Genomic DNA, 18,002 nt, shown 5'->3' on the forward strand with positions numbered 1-18,002 from the left:
TCACTGTAGACGTGCAAACATGTGTATTATTCAATCATTATGGTTTAGTTTCATCACTATACATGGGGAGGGAGGATGGGCGTGGAGAGTTCCAGCACTGAGGCAGGAAGCCGGCTGGTTGCGAGGGGCTGTGGGACGGGTCCTCCGGACAGGTCCTGACCTCTCCGGGAACTCTCAGGGCCGAGGACACAAGCCCAGGTCTCCAGGGTTCAGTGCGGCCCTCATGAGGCGCAAACGCCAAGCGCAGGTGGGAGTGTGGAGGCCCAGCCTCCTCAGCGGTGGCCCGGGTTCCCCCCGCGCATGCGTAGCAGGCAACCGGAGCCCGCGCCGCCAAGTCGCCATTGCGGGAAGGCTGTCATCAGCCCCAGCCGGGCGCCAGCTGCTGGTCCAGCCCCCGGGGCCCAGTCAGCGGGCTTCATTGGCTCAGGCTGCGGAGCCCTCAGCGCCTTCTCCCGCCCCGGCCCGGGCGGCGGCGGCAGTGGCCTCTGGGGGCGGAGCCGCCAGGAGCGGCCTCCGTGGAGCTGGTGAGTGCGGCGAGGAGGCGGCCGAGGGGGAGGGAAGGGCGGGCGCCCCGGGCAGTGGTCGCTTGCGGGACCCCGGCTTGCCTCGAGGCGTCCCTGTGCCCCGCTGCCCTGTGCCTCGTCTGCATTTTGATCTTTTATAGAAACGAGCTTCCCCACCCTGGTAGTGAAACCCTAGTCTCCTGGTGTGATGCCCACAGAGGGCACGGAAGCCTCTCCCCCACACCCTGTCCTGTGTCTGGCTTTCCCACTTGGCGGTCCTGAGTGAAGTGACCGCGGCGGGTCTAACCTTCACTAAATAGATCCGTGCACCAGGATCTGCCAGCAGGTGCAGTGCATGCAGCTCCCTGTTAGTCCAGCACGCCAGCACACAAAGCAGCCCTCACACCCGACCTTGAGATTTTCTGCATCAACCGATATGACCGCTTAGAATGGCGCTGTACAAGAAAGAAGAGTTTTGTTTTGTTTTGCTGAAATATATCGTATGTTTGAGATAATTCGAGTATAAAGTGCAATAAAACTATTGCACTGGAAATGATGAACTCTTTAAGTCCTTGGTAAGTATACAAGTGGAACCGAAGCCATTTACTAGACAAAGTAATGTGACTGAGTGTTAATGGCTCCTGCATTGCCATGGTCGTAACTTACTTCATCACTCTGCTATTTGATACATAGCCTGGCAATTCTCTGTGGCTTCAGCTATTGTAGTGACGGGCTTTCAAAATGCTGTGGAAGGAATTAACCCAAGAAGCCAGAAGGTGGTGACTCAGGCCTGGTGCTCAGTCCTTTGACCTGTACCTTTCAATTCTTGCCCTGTTAACTATCAGACATATTCAACAAGTTCATGGAAAAGGTGTTTCATGAAAAACTGTATAGATTTCAAAAAGTTTATGTACTAACCAAACTAAACAGCTTTTAATTCCATTTTCCATGAACTCGCTGAAGCCCCTTCATATTTGTTTTCTCATCAAATGCTTTTAAATCCCCCCCCCAAAAAAAGTATCAAGTTCATGAAAAACAGAAAGCCTGAAGAACTGTTACAGATTAGAGGCAACTACAGAGTCAAGTAAATGTGATGTAGGATGCTGGATCCGAGAAAGAACATTAATGGAGAAAGTGGTGAAATGTGTGAATAGCTTGAGTTAATTGTTCTGTACTGATGTTAGCTTCTTGGTTTTGATCATTGCACCATGGATATATAAAATGTTAACATTAGGGTAAGCATGTGAGTGGGATACAGAAACACGATATTGCAGCCTTCTTATAAGTATAAATTGGTTCAAACTTAAAAGTATTTTTAAAAACAGAAAGGCAAACACCAGCACCCACTCATTTAGTAAATATTTATTGAGTACCTATTATGTGTTGGCACTGGGCAATTTGAAAATAGAATAGTTAACAAGACTGGAATCCTGGAGATCAGCGTTATACAATGGTGAGATGTTAAGATGAGTTGCTAGACAAATAACATAGTGATTAAAAAAATGCTGCCCGAAGTAAAAAGGTGATCATGTGGGCTGTCCCCTGGTCTGTGATGTCAGAGTCTTCCCTGATTTGAGCTGACTTTGCCTGTTTAAGAGTAGGTGTTGTTATAAGGGAGGGAAGGACATGGGCACATCAGGGCAGTGCAGATGAAGGTTGGGAGTAACCCCGAAGAGTGACCTGAGAATAGGAAGCAGGCAGGTCATAGGAGTCCTCATGGCTTTGGACTCCAGCCTAGGAGTCGAATCCCTGGAGGATTCAAGTGGGGGAATGAACATGATCTGCGTCCTATCTTTGAAAGATCCCTTTACCCCAACTGCAGAGGGAACAAGAGTAGATTCTGGGAAATCCTAAAACAACCCATAAATGTAGGTAGAGCATAGCCCACTGGGAGAGACTGTGGAAGCAAAGCAAGAGGCTACTGCCAGAGTGTCAAATACCCATCAAGTTTAAATAAGTGGGAAGTCATTGGGGCTGGCGCCGTGGCGCAGTGGGTTAACGCCCTGGCCTGAGGCACTGGCATCCCATATTGGCACTGGTTCGAGACCCCACTGCTCCACTTCCTGTGCAGTTCTCTGCTGTGGCCCAGGAAAGCAATGGAGGGTGTCCCAGATCCTTGGGCCCCTGCACCCATGTGGGAGACCCAGAGGAAACTCCTGGCTCCTGGCTTCAGATCAGTGCCGCTCCAGCCGTTGTGGCCATTTGGGGAGTGAACCATCAGATGGAACACCTCTCTCTCTCTTTCTGCCTCTCCTCTCTCTGTGTAACTCTTTCAAATGGGTGAATAAATCTTAAAAAAAAAAAAAAAAAAAAGTGGGAAATTGTGAGGTCCGTGGCATAAGCCATATATCCAAGTGAGGACCTAGAATAAGTGTAGACAATCCTTTTCAAGAATGGTGGGCCAGCGCCATGACTCACTAGGCTAATCTTCCATCTGCAGCACCTGCACCCCAGGTTCTAGTCCCTGTTGGGGCGCCGGATTCTGTCCTGCTTGCTCCTCTTCTAGCTCTCTGCTGTGGCCCGGGAAGGCAGTGGAGGATGGCCCAAGTGCTTGGTCCTGCACCCGCGCGGGAGACCAGGAGAAGCACCTGGCTCCTGGCTTCAGATCCATGTGGTGTGCTGGCCATGCGGCCATTTGGGGGGTGAACCAATGGAAAAAGGAAGACCTTTCTGTCTCCCTCTCACTGTCTAACTCTGCCTGTCCAAAAAAAAAAAAAAAAAAAGTTCCCTTACCAAAAAAAAGAATTGTGGAATTGTGGCCTTGAAAAAAGAGAAAGATGGTTACCAAGGAGTGCATAGCCAGGGAGTTTTGAACATTGAGAGGGACGTTAAATGTTTTTTAAATGATGACTCAGAGGATTCAAAAGTGAAATGTCTATCTAGTTGGAGGTAGAGTAGGAGCAATGGGGTGGGGAGCTGGAGAGAATGTAGGGACTGAAGGAAGAATTACTTTCCGATGGAAATTCCTGGGCCTCCTGAGGTACTATTCCATCAGGTCTGGGTAAGAGCGTGAGACTGGTCTTTTCCACAAATAACCATGACTCAAGTGGGCTTCAGACCAACTTTGATAAATTCTGATCTATTTTCCCTCCTACTAAGTCTCCCCCACCCCCCATCTTCCCTTTGTTCGCTACCCAGTCCAGGTTCCACTGTGTAGAATTTCCCGAGGTGAGAAAGATTTCTAGGGTGGTGTGCCTAGAGGTGGGTGGCTTGTATAGAATGATACGGCCACTCTTTGCAATTGAGGCAGTCAAGGAAATGAAAGACTCCAACAGTTGTTGTGAACTCTTGCCTCAACATCACTCATGTGGCATTCTTTGAAGTATGTAGATGTCCAACTCCACCTCTACAGGTTCTGCTGCAGTAGCTTTTGGGTGGAACCTGAGCGTCTATACCTTTACATCTGTACACTTCAAAATCACTGCAAGTGTGTCTACTGCACAATCCAGGCTGAGAACTACTGCATGCCTTTGCTACACAGCAGAGATCACTGGGATTGTTGGAAGAGCTCGGAGTGAAAGGGAAAACTGTTGAACCAAGAAGCTTGGTATTAGTTAATTGTTATGGGGGGGTGGGTAGTGCCATGGCTCACTTGGTTAATCCTCCGCCTGCAGCGCCGGCATCCCATATGAGCACCAGGTTCTAGTCCCGTTTGCTCCTCTTTCAGTCCAACTCTCTACTATGGCCTGGGAGGGCAGTGGAGGATGGCCCAAGTACTTGGGCTCCTGCACTGCATGGGAGATCAGGAGGAAGCACCTGGCTCCTGGCTTCGGGTTGGCACAGCGCCGGCCATAGTGGCCATTTGGGGAGTGAACCAATGGAAGGAAGACCTTTCTCTCTGTCTCTCTCTCACTGTCTATGACTCTACCTGTCAAACAAAATTTACTTACAAAAGGCCTAACTCTTAGTGAATTGGCTGCGAAGTGTTAAATTAGTGCTCCCAGATGGTGAATTCCTTCCTTATCTCGAAAGGCCGTTCTGTTGGAATTGGCAGCTTCTGTCCCCACAACAGATTACTTCTCAGAAGTGGCTTCTGTATTTCTGTCACTCGCTTTTTGAGAGATTTTTCAGGTCAAACTTTGTGAACAGAAAGTGTATTCTTTCATGATTATTAGCAAATTAATGTTTCCACTTATTTATTGTTGAAATGTCTGCTTTTCCATCTTTCTCTGAAACAACAACAACAAAAAAATGCCACTCTTTCAGAAGATGCTTCAGAGGCCACGGCTGCTGTGTTTGCTGTTCTGGGAAGAGAATGGGGAAGGAGTGAGGCTAAATGTTTTGTCGTTGTTACAGCTATACATCTCTTTCTGCGCTGTGTGGATCTCAGAAATTCTCGGCGTGCATTTTCATTGTTTTAAAGAACGCCACACCTTAGTGCCCTGTCTGTATGAATGGGTACTTTGTAGATCCCTAGGTGGCTGAGACTGCTGATGTCTTCTGCTGACTGTGGTGCATCTCATTGCAGGTGCTCGGCCTGAACCTGCATCTCACAAGATCCCCGCCAAGAGACAGATTTGTGTACCATAGAGAAGTTTCTACATGAGGGTTGATGCCTTTAGGGGAAAAAGTAATAAGTTCCTTCAAGAGCTCCTGCTTCTCAACTCTGCTCCAACAAGGCAAGATTCTGAGAGGGGCTGTCCCCTGGGAAGCAGACTCCATTCTTGTGGCTCTCCCATTGGCTCCTGAGACTTTCATCAGAGATGGGGCCCCTTTAACTGCTGGGAGCATCCACTGTCGCTCAGGCACTGAAGCCGCTGGCATGGGTGTGTGTCCTGACCAGAGAAGCTGAGCTTTGGTGAGATGATAGCGCAAGAACTACAAACACGTGTGGTCATCCTGGTGGAGGGCTGAATGCAGATACTCAAAAAGGAAGGTAAACCAAAGGGAGAAGAATGAAATCTCCTTTCCTATTTAAAGGACCTCCTGAGAGGAGAGAAGAGGCAGAGCTCTGGGATCTTAGGTTTGGAAGTGAATTTCTGCCTCATGAACTTATATAGAGTGAGAAGAGACCCTCAACACGTGTTCTGTGTACCATCTCACCTCAGCAGTGCACACTTATGTTTAGAATCACTCGGAGACTTTAGAATTGAAAGCATTGTCCTGGCCCTCTGCAGACCAGTTCAATCCAAATATCTGGGAGTAGAGGCATCTTCTAATTTCCCTGGGAAAGTCGAGGCTGAAAAGTACTGAGCTGCCCATATGCCCAAGTGGAGCTGTATCACAGCTGAGAGAAGGGTGTCCACTGAATTCCTTCCCCAGAGTAACGGGTGCAACAGCTAGGTCATGCAGCTTGAAGCTCATATACACCATCCACCATAGCAACGTGAGGCAGAAGCTCTAAGATTTCAATTTAGCCTTCATTTCATGTATGAACAAGATACCACTTTTCTCTGTTTCGTAGGTATGCCTTCTCAGAATGCTGGGCTTTCCCAAGAGGTGACCGTGGAAGAGAAAGAAATGAATAATGGATTGCAGCTGGCCAGATCCCAGGTGAGTGGTGTTTTCCTCTCTACAATGCTATCATTGTTCTCAGAATGTAGGCACTTTTCATTTTCCAATTCTCAAGAAAAAAAAAAAATCCAGAACCAAGAGACTCTCTGTCTTTTCTACTTCCAGCACTTTCACCAGACTCATTTTCATGAACTGCTGTGCTAAAGTTGTGAGTTTTAATCACCCTTCACTTACACAGCTGGCCAGAATTTAAACACTTGCTGTTCTCTCTATACGTCCAGTGAGCAAATGATGCCCCAGTCACTGTGAGCATTCGGATTTAATGGGATTATTAAATATGCCTGATGCTATTTGCTGCCACAAGCTATTGTCATTAACACTCTGTTGCATTTCTTCCAAAACCTTTGTAAGCCTATTGTTATAATTCTGTAATTTGAGTAAGTATTATCTAAATTGATGGGATATGGATGAGATAAGCAGTTGTTGCTAAGAAAGCCAATTGAATGCTTTGGAAAGACTCGGTAAATTCCAGTCACTTTCCAAAAAAACGCTATCAAATTAATTGTGAGCAAAATTGTAAAACACTGAAGACATAAAAACTCTCAGAGGATTCTATGCATTTTTTATTTATTTAACAGGTAGAGTTATAGACAGAGAGAAAGACAGAGAGAAAGGTCTTCCTTCCATTGGTTCACTCCCCAAATGGCCACTATGACCGTGCCAATCTGAAGCCAAGAGCCAGGTGATTCTTCTTCATCTCCCATGCGGTGCAGGAGCCCAAGCACTTGGGCCATCCTCCACTGCCCTCCCAGGCCACAGCAGAGAGCTGGACTGGAAGAGGAGCAACCAGGACTAGAACCCAGCACCCATATGGGATGCCGGCACTGCAGGAGGAGGATTAACCAAGTGAGCCACGGCACTGGCCCCTATGCATTTTTTATTTCAGAGTCATTTCCTCATTCTACTTTAACAAAGCAAACACACATTATGGGGATGACCAGACAGTCATTAAAACCACTCTCAGTGAAAAGTCAATTTCCTTTCAGAAGATGAGAGAATGAATATACATTTATGTGTGTGTGTGTGTGTGTGTGTGTGTGTTTTTTGACAGGCATAGTGAACAGTGAGGGAGAGAGACAGAGAGAAAGGTCTTCCTTTTGCCGTTGGTTCACCCTCCAATGGCCGCCGCAGCCGGTGCACTGTGCTGATCCGAAGGCAGGAGCCAGGTGCTTCTCCTGGTCTCCCATGCGGGTGCAGGGCCCAAGCACTTGGGCCATCCTCCACTGTACTCCTGGGCCACAGCAGAGAGCTGGACTGGAAGAGGAGCAACTGGGACAGAATCTGGCGCCCTAGCCGGGACTAGAACCCGGGGTGCCAGCACCACAGGCAGAGGATTAGCCTATTGAGCCATGGCACTGGCCTCATTTATGTTTTAAATATAAATTTCAGATATCTTTTATGAATCTCCACTTTACAGCCGTTTTGCTTAACAAAGAAGATGCCAGTGTCAATTGCTTCAACTTACTATTCTTCAGATATACATCAGTGAGTAAAACAGACATGGTCCTAAACCCTAAGGAACTCACTGACAGACATTTAGGAAATATTCTGGCTGGCACTGTGTCTCACTTGGTTAATCCTCTGCCTGCGGTGCTGGCACCCCGGGTTCTAGTCCCAGTTGGGGCTCCAGATTCTGTCCTGGTTACTCCTCTTCCAATTCAGCTCTCTGCTGTGGCCCAGGAAGGCAGTGGAGGACAGCCCAAGTGCTTGGGCCCTGCACCTGCATGGGAGACCAGGAGAAGCACCTGGCTCCTGGCTTTGGATTGGCGAAGTGCACCAGCCGTAGCAGCCATTTGGGGGGTGAATCAATGGAAGGAAGACCTTTCTGTCTCTCTCTCTTACTGCCTGTCAAAAAAAAAAAAAAAAAGAAAATATTCTAATAAATTGAAAATTAGATGTTCCTTTCCCTTAAAGAGCTTTATTTTAAAGGCAGAGTTAGAGAAAGGGAGATACAGAGAGAAAGATCTTTCAACCACTGGTTCACTGCCCTGAGTGGGCCTGGAACTCCATCCAAGTCTCCCAAGTGGGTGGCAAGGGCTGGAGTACTTCAACCATCTTCCTCTGCTTTCCCAGGCCATTAGCAGGGAACTGGATTGGAAGTGGCGCTTCCAGGACACGAACCTGTGCCCATATAAAGTGGCAGCATCACAAGTAGTGGCTTAACACACTACGTACACCACAACAGCAGCCCATCAGATTAGTTGTTTCTCATACAAAGTAGGAAAAAGGTGCTGGGGCTGGCGCTGTGGCGTAGTGGGTTAAGCCTCCATCTGCAGCAGCAGTATCCCATATGGGGCACCAGTTCGAGTCCCTGCTACTCCACTTCTGATGCAGCTCCCTGCTCATGTGCCTGAGAAAGCAGTGGAAGATGGCCTAGGTGTTTGGGCCCTTGCACCCACATAGAAGACCTGGAGGAAACTCCTGACTCCTGGCTTTGGATTGGTCCTGCTTTGGCTGTTGTGGCCATTTGGGGAATGAACCAGCAGATGGAAGATCTCTCCCTCTCTGCCTTTGCCTCTCCCTCTATGTAACTCCTCCTTTCAAGTAAAATAAATAAATCTTTAGAGAGAGAGAGAAAGAGAGAGAGAGAGAAAAAGGTGCTAATAATACTTCTTAAAGGAATTGGCAAAACACAGCAGAAACAAAATGTAAAGTGAAATATGAAGGCAATATAAGTAGAAAAGAGCATTTTCGGCATGTGCTAAATACTATATGCAACAACCATGGGTATTTGAGAAGATGAAAAAGGCCACTGTGATCAAGGTGCAAGGAAGGGAGAGAGTGAGGTAAGGTGAGCTGAGAAAAGTGAGCAGGAGCTAAATCCCAAGGTCTTGTGGTCTTGAGTTTTACTCTTAAGTACAGTGGAAAACCTCTGGGGGAATTTAAGAAGCCACAAGCTTCATCCAGGTCTCCCACGTGGGTGCAGGGGCCCAAGTACTTGGGTCATCTTCTACTGCTTTCCCAGGCCACAGCAGAGAGCTGGATGGGAAATAGAGCAGCCAGGACTAGAACCTGTGCCATATGGGATGTCAGCACTATAGGCATCAGCTTTACCAGCTATGCCATGCGTCAGCCCCAAATCTTTCTAATATGTAAAACACTTCCCTAAATCAGTGAGAGGTTAGGAGTCCAGTGGAAAAGTATACAAACAGGGGCCAGTGCTGTGGCATACTGGGTTAAGCCACCATCTGCAGTGCCATGTGGGAGAAACTCCTGGGTCCTGGCTTCGATCAGCCCAGCTGTGGTCATTGTGGCCATTTGGGGAGTGAATCAGCAGATCGAAGACCTTTCTCTCGTCTCTCCCTCTCAGTCTGTAATTCTACCTCTCAAATAAATGAAATCTTAAAAAAAAAAAGAGAGAGAGAGACTGAGCACTTTTCTGGCATCCCATGTGGGTGCCAGTTCAAGTCCCTGCTGTTCCACTTCTGATCCAGCTCCCTGCTAATGATCCTGGAAAAGCATTGGAAGATGGCCCAAGTACTTGGGCCCCTGCACCCACACGGAGATTCAGAAGAAGCTCCTGGCTCCTGGCTGTAACTGCCTTTCAAATAAATAAATCTTTTAAAAATATATACAAACAACATTAAAAGATAATTCACAGGAAAGAAGATTGATACAGATGTTAAACACATGACAATGTACATCTGTACTCATAACAAAAAGAAATTTACAAGGCCGCAGCTCACTAGGCTAATCCTCCGCCTGCGGCGCCAGCACCCTAGGTTCTAGTCCCAGTTGGGGCGCCTGATGCTGTCCTGGTTGCTCCTCTTCCAGTCCAGCTCTCTGCTGTGGCCCAGGATGCAGTGGAGGATGGCCCAAGAGGTTGGGCCCTGCACCCACATGGGAGACCAGGAGGAAGCACCTGGCTCCTGGCTTCGGATCAGCATAGTGCGGCGGCCGCAGCGGCCATTGGGGAGTGAACCAACGGAAAAAGGAAGACCTTTCTCTCTGTCTGTCTCACTGTCCACTCTGCCTGTCAAAAATTTAAAAAAAAAATTTTAAAAAGAAATTTACACTATAACTAGAGGGGGCAGGAGTTTAGCTGGCAGTTGAGACACCAGTTAGGACACCTGCATCCCATAATTGGAGTACCTGCCCAGTTCTTTTTTTTTTTTTTTTAATTTTTTTTTGACAGAGTGGACAGTGAGAGAGAGAGAGAGAGAAAGGTCTTCCTTTGCCGTTGGTTCACCCTCCAATGGCCGCCGTGGCCGGCACGCTGCAGCCGGCACACCGCGCTGATCCGAAGGCAGGAACCAGGTACTTCTCCTGGTCTCCCATGGGGTGCAGGGCCCAAGCACTTGGGCCATCCTCCACTGCACTCCCGGGCCATAGCAGAGAGCTGGCCTGAAAGAGGGGCAACCAGGACAGAATCCGTCAATGCCCAGTTCTTGGCTCCAGTTTCCTGCCGGTGCAGACCCTGAGAGTCAGGGGTGATGGTTCAGGTGCTTAAACTCCTGCCACTCATGGGGAGGACCTGGCCTGAGTCCCCAGTTCCTAACTTCAGCCCAGCCCAGCCCCAGTCCTGTGGGGGCATTTGAGGAGTAGGCCAGTGGGTGGGAGCTCACTTGCTTTTTTTTAATTGACTTGTCTCAAATCAATTTTTTAAAAAAGGTAGGAAAAACTTGATGTTTTATCACCAAACTTGTTATTATCCACAAGCTTGATCTTTTCTACAAGCTCGGTAAGATACTATCTCAACAGAGCTGCGAGGAAACAGGTACTCTCTTGCTGCTATTGTGAGTGGGTGGCAGACGGCACATTCAGAAAAAAATGGCCAAGATATCAGCCACCCCAAAGGCTTTGTTTACAATGTGACTTGGACTCCTCCTTCGTGGACATGGGAGTCTGTGTTCCCTCTGTTGAGTACAGTCAATCCTGTGACTGTGGTGGAAGCCAAGACATGTGACTTTCAAGACAGATCATTAAAGACAGGAAGATGGCCAGCGCTGCAGCTCAATAGGCTAATCCTCCACCTGCGGCACTGGCACACCAGGTTCTAGTCCTGGTCGGGGTGCCGGATTCTGTCCCGGTTGCTCCTCTTCCAGGCCAGCTCTCTGCTGTGGCCCGGGAGGGCAGTGGAGTCCTTGGGCCCTGCACCCGCATGGGGGACCAGGAGAAGCACCTGGCTCCTGGCTTCAGATCAGCGTGCTGCGCCGGCCACAGCGGCCACTGGGGGGTGAACCAACAGAGAGGGAAGATCTTTCTCTCTCACTCTCCACTCGGCCTGTCCAAAAAAAAAAAAAAAGACAGGGAGACATCTTCATTCTGTTGGGAATGCTTGCTCTAAACTCAGCCACCTCGCCATGAAGAAACCCAGACAGCCCATGGAGAAGCCCACATGGCGAGGAGCCAAGGCCCACAGCCCCAGCAGCGTCCTTGCCAGCCCTGTGAGTGAGCCATCGTGACAGTGGATCCTCCATTCCTCAGGCAGGCCTTTCCTGCTCATGCTACCTAGACCGGAGGCCAACTGCCCACTAAGTCCTGCCCAAATGGCAGATTATTTTAACAAAATAAATGATGGTTGCTGTTTTAATCCCCCAAGAAATATTATGCTAAGCAGCAATAGAAAACTGTTAACAGATTTTGGTTCCTGGAAGTGGGGTGCTGCCAATACAAAAACCTAAGCCATATAGCACGGGCTGTGGGAACTGATCTGTGGGAAGAAGATAGAAGGGAAAAGATTGATACTGAAATTATAAAGGGCCTCATGGAGACATGGTGGAAGTCTAAAGGGTCTTTGTCAAGAGCTTTAGGGATAGTAAGGATGATATTATTAGATGCTGGAGGAAAGAGGACCCTTAAAGAAGAAATGCTGGGTGACATTGTCCCCTTCAGTAACAGAATAATAGAGGGTGTGCTTAATGAACTTGATCTAGCTAAGGAGACTTTTCAGGTATAAGATTGGAATTACCACCTGAGAGCTTCTGGCTCACCAAAATGAAATGTGAGAGGAAAAGCTAAATAAAGACCTGATAAATATAAAGAAACCAGGAATTACTGAATGTCTCATATTAACCCAAGCAGCAGACAACAATCAATTTCAGAAAGGGCTTCACAGCAAGACTCAAACCCTTTGTGACAACATGAGATCTAAGGCTGTGCCTCATAGGCCAACCTACTGTGTTAAACATAAGGTTTCTAAGAATCATGAAGATGGCGTGCCCCAAGTCATAGGAAATGCAAAGGAGAGACGGACTCGTCTCAGAGAGATTTGTGGGTGTGGCCTTTATTATGAATTGGTACACAGTTACATTTTTTCAAAGAAAGATACTTTTTTTTACTTTTTACAGATAGAGTTAGACAGTGAGAGAGGGAGACAGAGAGAAAGGTCTTCCTTCCATTGGTTCACTCCCCAAATGGCCACCACAGCTAGAGCTACGCCGATCTGAAGCCAGGAGCTTCCTCCTGGTCTCCCATGTGGGTGCAGGGCCCAAGCACTTGGGCCATCCTCCACTGCCTTCCCGGGACACAACAGAGAGCTGGACTGGAAGAGGAGCAACCGGGACTAGAACCCAGTGCCCATATGGGATGCCGGCGCTGCAGGCGGAGGATTACCCAGGTGAGCCATGGTGCCAGCCCACACAGTTACATTTTATCAGCTTCTATTGGAAGGAATGGAGAGGGCTTCTGAGCAATCAAACTTCAGTGGGCAGAAAGCAGGCTTCGAAAACCACACAGCCTCAAGCACAGGCTACTTTAAATGGCCAGGGGACCATGACTCAGGGCAGAAACAAAAATGAGAACATTAAAAATGCTCTTTTTTAGCTTTTTTGAAGTATATATAATATGACTGTTTACTGTTCAATCTGTCACCAGGATTTATTTTTCTTATTTTATTGTAACATTGTAACATTGTACAGACTTGTGAACCAGTCTCTCCCCAACCCTATCCTTCCTTCACTCCCCAGCCTCTGGGAACTACTACTCTTGTCTCAACTTCTATGTGATCAACTTTTTAGAATTGATACATGATAATTGTACATATTTATGGGGTAGAGCATGATATGGTGATGTGTGTATATAATTGTAATGCAGTACCCACTGACCAGCCCCCCTTTACCCTCCGCCCCGATCTGTCCCCTCTACCTTTCCCAGCTCTGGTAACCACAGTTCTTTTTAAAAAAATTTTATTTATTTATTTATTTGAAAGGCAGAGTTACAAAGAGGCAGAAGCAGAGAGAGACAGAGGTCTTCCATCTGCTGGTTCATTCTCCAGATGGCCGCAACAGCCAGAGCTATGCCAGTCTGAAGCCAGGAGCTTATTCCTGGCTTCCCACATTCCCTTATTCCAGATCTCCCATGTGGGCGCAGGGGCCCAAGGACTTGGGACCATCTTCTACTGCTTCCCTAGGCCATAGCAGAGAGCTGGATCAGAAGTCAGGCAGCTGGTACATGAAGCAATGCCCATATGGGATGCCAGCACTGCAGGCGGTGGCTTTATGCACTGCGCCACAATGCCGACCCCTGGTAACCACAATTCTACCCTCTATTTCTATGCAATCAATTTTTGTTATGTGTCAGTCAGAAATAAAGCTTTAAAAGATGAGGAAGCTCTCTATGTTCTAATAGGTCTGAAGTGTAAGCTCTTTTTTTTTTTTTGGCAGGCAGAGTTAGACAGCAAGAGAGAGAGACAGAGACAGAAAGGTCTTCCTTTTCTGTTGATTCAACCCCCAAATGGCAGCTACAGCTGGTGTGCTGTGCCGATCTAAAGCCAGGAGCCAGGCGCTTCCCCCTGGTCTCCCATGTGGATGCAGGGCCCAAGCACCTGGGCCATCCTCCACTGCACTCCCAGGCCACAGCAGAGAGCTGGACTGGAGGAGGAACAACCGGGAGAGAATCCAGCACCCCAACCAGGACTAGAACCTGGTGTGCTGGCGCTGCAGGCAGAGGATTAGCCTATTGAGCCACGGCGCTGGTCATAAAGCTCTTTTAAAAAAGTAAATAAAATATTACCTTTGAGGTTAAAAATGGGAAGAGACAATTTATGTTCGTATTTATATAAAGAGGAATTAAGGAAAATATTCTAGAAACTAAAAAACTGACGATTGGGGAGATGGACAAAGGGAAGAAACTTGGAAGAAAGGACTTTTGTAGTATATAATTTTTGTAAGTTTTTGTTACTATAGCATAGTAATATATTACATACCCAAAAACAAAATTCAAATTAGGTTATGAAAGAAAAAAAAGAAGAAAACAGGGGGAAAAGAAATTGTTAAAAAGGTCAACATTAGAAGGTATAAAAAGAAATATAAACTATAGGCAGCATACTGATTAATTCAGCAAAAAAGAACTACAGATGTGGATACTCAAGAACACAGGCCTGACCCATGAGTTTCCTCACCCTTACCAATGTAGCAGCTCTGGTGCTGTCCTGAAGAAGCACTGAACAGAAATCAGAAATAAAAGTCACGAGGGAAATATTCATAGAAGGAAAATAAGACTTCTTTGAGATAATCATAGAGCATGAGACTAAATAAATCCCATTGCTATTTACTAACTGTACATCCTTGGGTAAGTTAACCCGGGGGTGGGTGCTTGTGGTGCAGTAGTTAAGCCACCACTTGTGATACCTGCATCCCATACGATAGTGCCTGGGTTCAAGTCCCATCTCCATAACTGATCCAGCTCCCTGCTAATGCACACCCTGGAGGCAGCAGGTGGTGGTTCAAGTGCTTGGGTCCCTGCCACCCATGTGAGAGACTCAGATGGAGTTCATGGCTCTTGGTTTTGGCCTGACCCATTCCTGGCTGTTGTGGGCATTTGAGAAATTAACCAGCGGATGGAAGGTGTGTGCGCGCTCTCTCTCTCTGCCTTTCAAATGAATAATTTTTTTAAATTTTAAAAGTTACTTAATTCCTACTAGTCTTAGTTCTCTCAAATTGTTATTAAAATACATTTTAGAAAAATAAATGATCAAAGCATGAAAATTAATTTAAACTCCCATTACTGTACTAACATACTGAATTTTAGGTCACAGGGAAAAGCACTTTACTTGGAACACCACACTCTATTCATTCTAAAAAACTGATGATATATTTTTTCCATGAGAAGGGAGGTATTTGGGAGGATGGTAGGGAGTAAGGGAAGAGGCAGAGAAATACACATAGGATGCAGGGAGGGGGGTTGTTCTCTCTACCTGAAAGGAGAACATTTATTCTACTAATCCCAGCATACATCATAGGCCATCTGCTTTCAACCTGTTTGCCATTTTTTTTTCTTTAACTTACTGGGCTATCCTCTCCTCTTCTGTCCAAAGCATAAAGATCTGTTAAGGATTTACACAAGCTCCAGCTACCTGATACTTCCATAGTTTTACACAAACATCCTAAATTCTTTCACTTCCGAAATGAATTTCTCATACAGTTTTTTAACTGTGTAGACATGAGAGCTTTTCTCCTGCCACAAATTCTAAGAAATTTAAAAGCCAGGATTATCTCTTGCATATTTTTATACAAGGGGTCTCCAAAAAGTTCATGGAAAATGAGTCCTATGAGAAAAAAAAAAAAAAACACGCATGAATTCTAAAGGTTTGTGTAGCAAAGTGTGCTTCTCTCTTAGTTCCATTTTTCATGAAATTTTCAAGAGCCCTCATGTCTTGAAAGATGACATAAAGATAGGTCCTAGTCAGTTGAGAAAAATCGATCAGGACCATAACAGAGTGCTGAAGCCCCTCAGGATGACAGCTCAAGCATCCTAACCTTTGTCTGGCACTGCACCTTCACCCCTCCCCCGAGGGCCCTGGGAAGGGCATTTCCTGGCTGAGCAGGAATGTACTTGACGTTTCAGGAAACACTGACCTTCCAGGACGTGGCTGTGGACTTCACCAGGGAAGAGTGGGACCAGCTGCACCCGACTCAGAAGCACCTCTACCGAGACGTGATGTTGGAAAACTACCAGAACCTGGTCGCACTTGGTAAGGACTGTGTCCCTGGGAAACTGGGTGTACGTGTTTGCTTAGGTAGTAAAAGCCTCCAGAGCTTCTGTGAATATAATTTAGGCCATGACAGAAGAATGCTAATTGGCTTTGGAGGCAGAAACCTGTCTCCTGCTCTTTCATCTCAGGTGAAAGGTCTTGACTTGGTTGAGGGTGAGATGGGCCGCTTTGTTTTGCTGCCTCTGAAGCCTCTCCCTAAGATTAAAAAGGATGGAAACCAGTTCTGAAAGAGGCTTTTGTTCCCACTGTAAACTCTTAAGGCATGCATTTTCCTGTGAATAGGACATCAACTTTATAAGCCGGAGGTGCTCGTCCAGTTGGAGCACGAGGAGCCGCAGACAACAGAAGCCAGCCCACTGAACACGCTTCCAGGTGAGAAGCAGGCCATTGGCTACTCTGTGAGGGAAAATAGCCACTCCTTTCTCTCTTTTTTTCCTTTTTTTGAAAGTCAGAGAGAGAGGGAGAGACAGAGAGCTCTTCCATCACCACTGGTTCACTTCCCAAATGGCCCCAATGGCCAGGGCTGGGTCAGACTGAAGTCAGGAGCTCCAGACGGGTCTCCCACAAGGTTGGCAGGAACCCAAATAATTGACCATCTTCTGCTGCTTCTCCAGGTGCATTAGCAGGGAGCTGGATTGGAAGCCGAGCATCAGGAACTTGAATCGGCACTCTGATACGGCATTCAGCATCACAGGCGGGGTCAGTGCCTGTGTAGTGTGTTAAGACACCACCTGCAGTGCCAGCATCCCATATGGGTGCCAGTTCAAGTCCCAGCTGCTCCACTTCTGATCCAGCTCTCTGCTGATGTGCCTGGGAAGGCAGCTGAAGATGGCTCAAGTGCTTGGGCCTCTGCACCCATATGGAAGACCCAGAGGAAACTCCTGGCTCCTGGCTGGCCTCTAGCTTCAGTTTGGCTCAGTTCCAGCTATTGTGGCTATTTGAGGAGTGCACCAGTGGATAGAAGATCTCTCTCTCTCTCTCTCTTTCTCTCTCTCTCTCTGTCTTCCTCTATCTTTGTAACTATGCCTTTCAAATATAATAAATAAATATTTTTTAAAAAAGATTTGTTTTGCTCATAGTTTTGGAGATTCAAGTCCAAGATCAGGAAAGCCTCCTTGATTTGGCCTGTGATGTAACCAGTGAATAACATTGGCAGAGAACATGTAGAGATGGGCCCACATGGCAAACCAAGAAGAGAAAGCTGCTGGATCCAGCTCAGGCTATTGTAACCAATCCTCTTGTGAGAACTGCCTTTTCAGGGCACAAACAATAACTTAAGGATCTCCCACTAGGCTCACCTCCTAAACATATTAGTTGTTTTGTTTCCACCCCATAATTACCATTAATTAATACTTTTATGTTCAAAGCCTTGCATTCAGGGGCCAAATTATCCTATCCACAGCCATGACATCTTAACATGATGGGTAGCAAAATGAAGAGAGATGGAATTGTATGCATCACTTACTCCTTAAATCAAGATAAACTCCAAAGGGATCAGAGAGATTTTAAGTATAAAACATAGACCCATAAGAAATCTGGAAGAAAATGGGAGAGAAATACTTTATAACCTGAAGTGGGGGAGTTGTTTTTTCACTATCATTCAAAACTTAGAAACCATGAAAGAAAAGACTCATACATTCAACACACAGAAATATGAAAATTATACATAGTGTAAAATAATAAAATGAAAAGATAAATAACAATGGAGGAAAATGTTTGTAACTTAGATGAAGAGGGTTAATCTCCCACTAATGTATATAAAATCTTCATCTAAATCAAGAAGAGACCAAGAATGAATAAAAATAAATAAATAAATAAGCAAACAGGGGCTGGCATTGTGATACAGCAAGTTAAGCTGCTGCTTGCAACACCAACATCCCGTATAAGTGCTGATTGGAGCCCCAGCTGCTCCACTTACAGTCCAACTCCCTGCTAATGCCCCTTGGAAAGCAGTGGAAAATGGCTTCATTGGTTGGGCCCCTGTTACCCACATGGGAGACCTAAATGGAGTTACAGGCTCCTGGCTTTAGTCTGGCCGAGCCCTGATTAAT

At 46.7% G+C, this 18,002-nt stretch overlaps 1 protein-coding gene across 11 annotated transcripts in view; it reads left to right on the forward strand.

The window, feature by feature from the left end:
* The first annotated feature begins 302 nt into the window (after nt 1-302).
* ZNF713 (zinc finger protein 713) overlaps nt 303-18,002 on the forward strand; it is a 37,502-nt gene continuing 19,802 nt past the window's right edge. For 4 of the 11 annotated variants that reach the window (XR_016226120.1, XM_089321512.1, XM_089321510.1 and 1 more), the window contains exons 1-5: nt 305-524; nt 4,972-5,122; nt 5,908-5,996; nt 15,804-15,930; nt 16,234-16,323. Coding sequence is in view for 10 of the 11 variants with exons in the window: in XM_089321512.1 (XP_089177638.1) it covers nt 5,056-5,122; nt 5,908-5,996; nt 15,804-15,930; nt 16,234-16,323 (373 nt within the window). In the remaining variant the exon portion in view is untranslated. Of the gene's footprint in view, nt 1,079-4,971; nt 5,380-5,907; nt 5,997-15,803; nt 15,931-16,233; nt 16,324-16,565; nt 17,013-18,002 lie in introns of those variants that run through there. The other 7 variants (XM_089321507.1, XM_089321514.1, XM_089321509.1 and 4 more) reach the window with 7 other exon arrangements.

Source organism: Oryctolagus cuniculus, chromosome 19 (assembly GCF_051225735.1).
Source record: "Oryctolagus cuniculus isolate XC-2025 breed Fujian yellow rabbit chromosome 19, ASM5122573v1, whole genome shotgun sequence".
In the NCBI taxonomy this organism is placed as follows: domain Eukaryota; kingdom Metazoa; phylum Chordata; class Mammalia; order Lagomorpha; family Leporidae; genus Oryctolagus; species Oryctolagus cuniculus.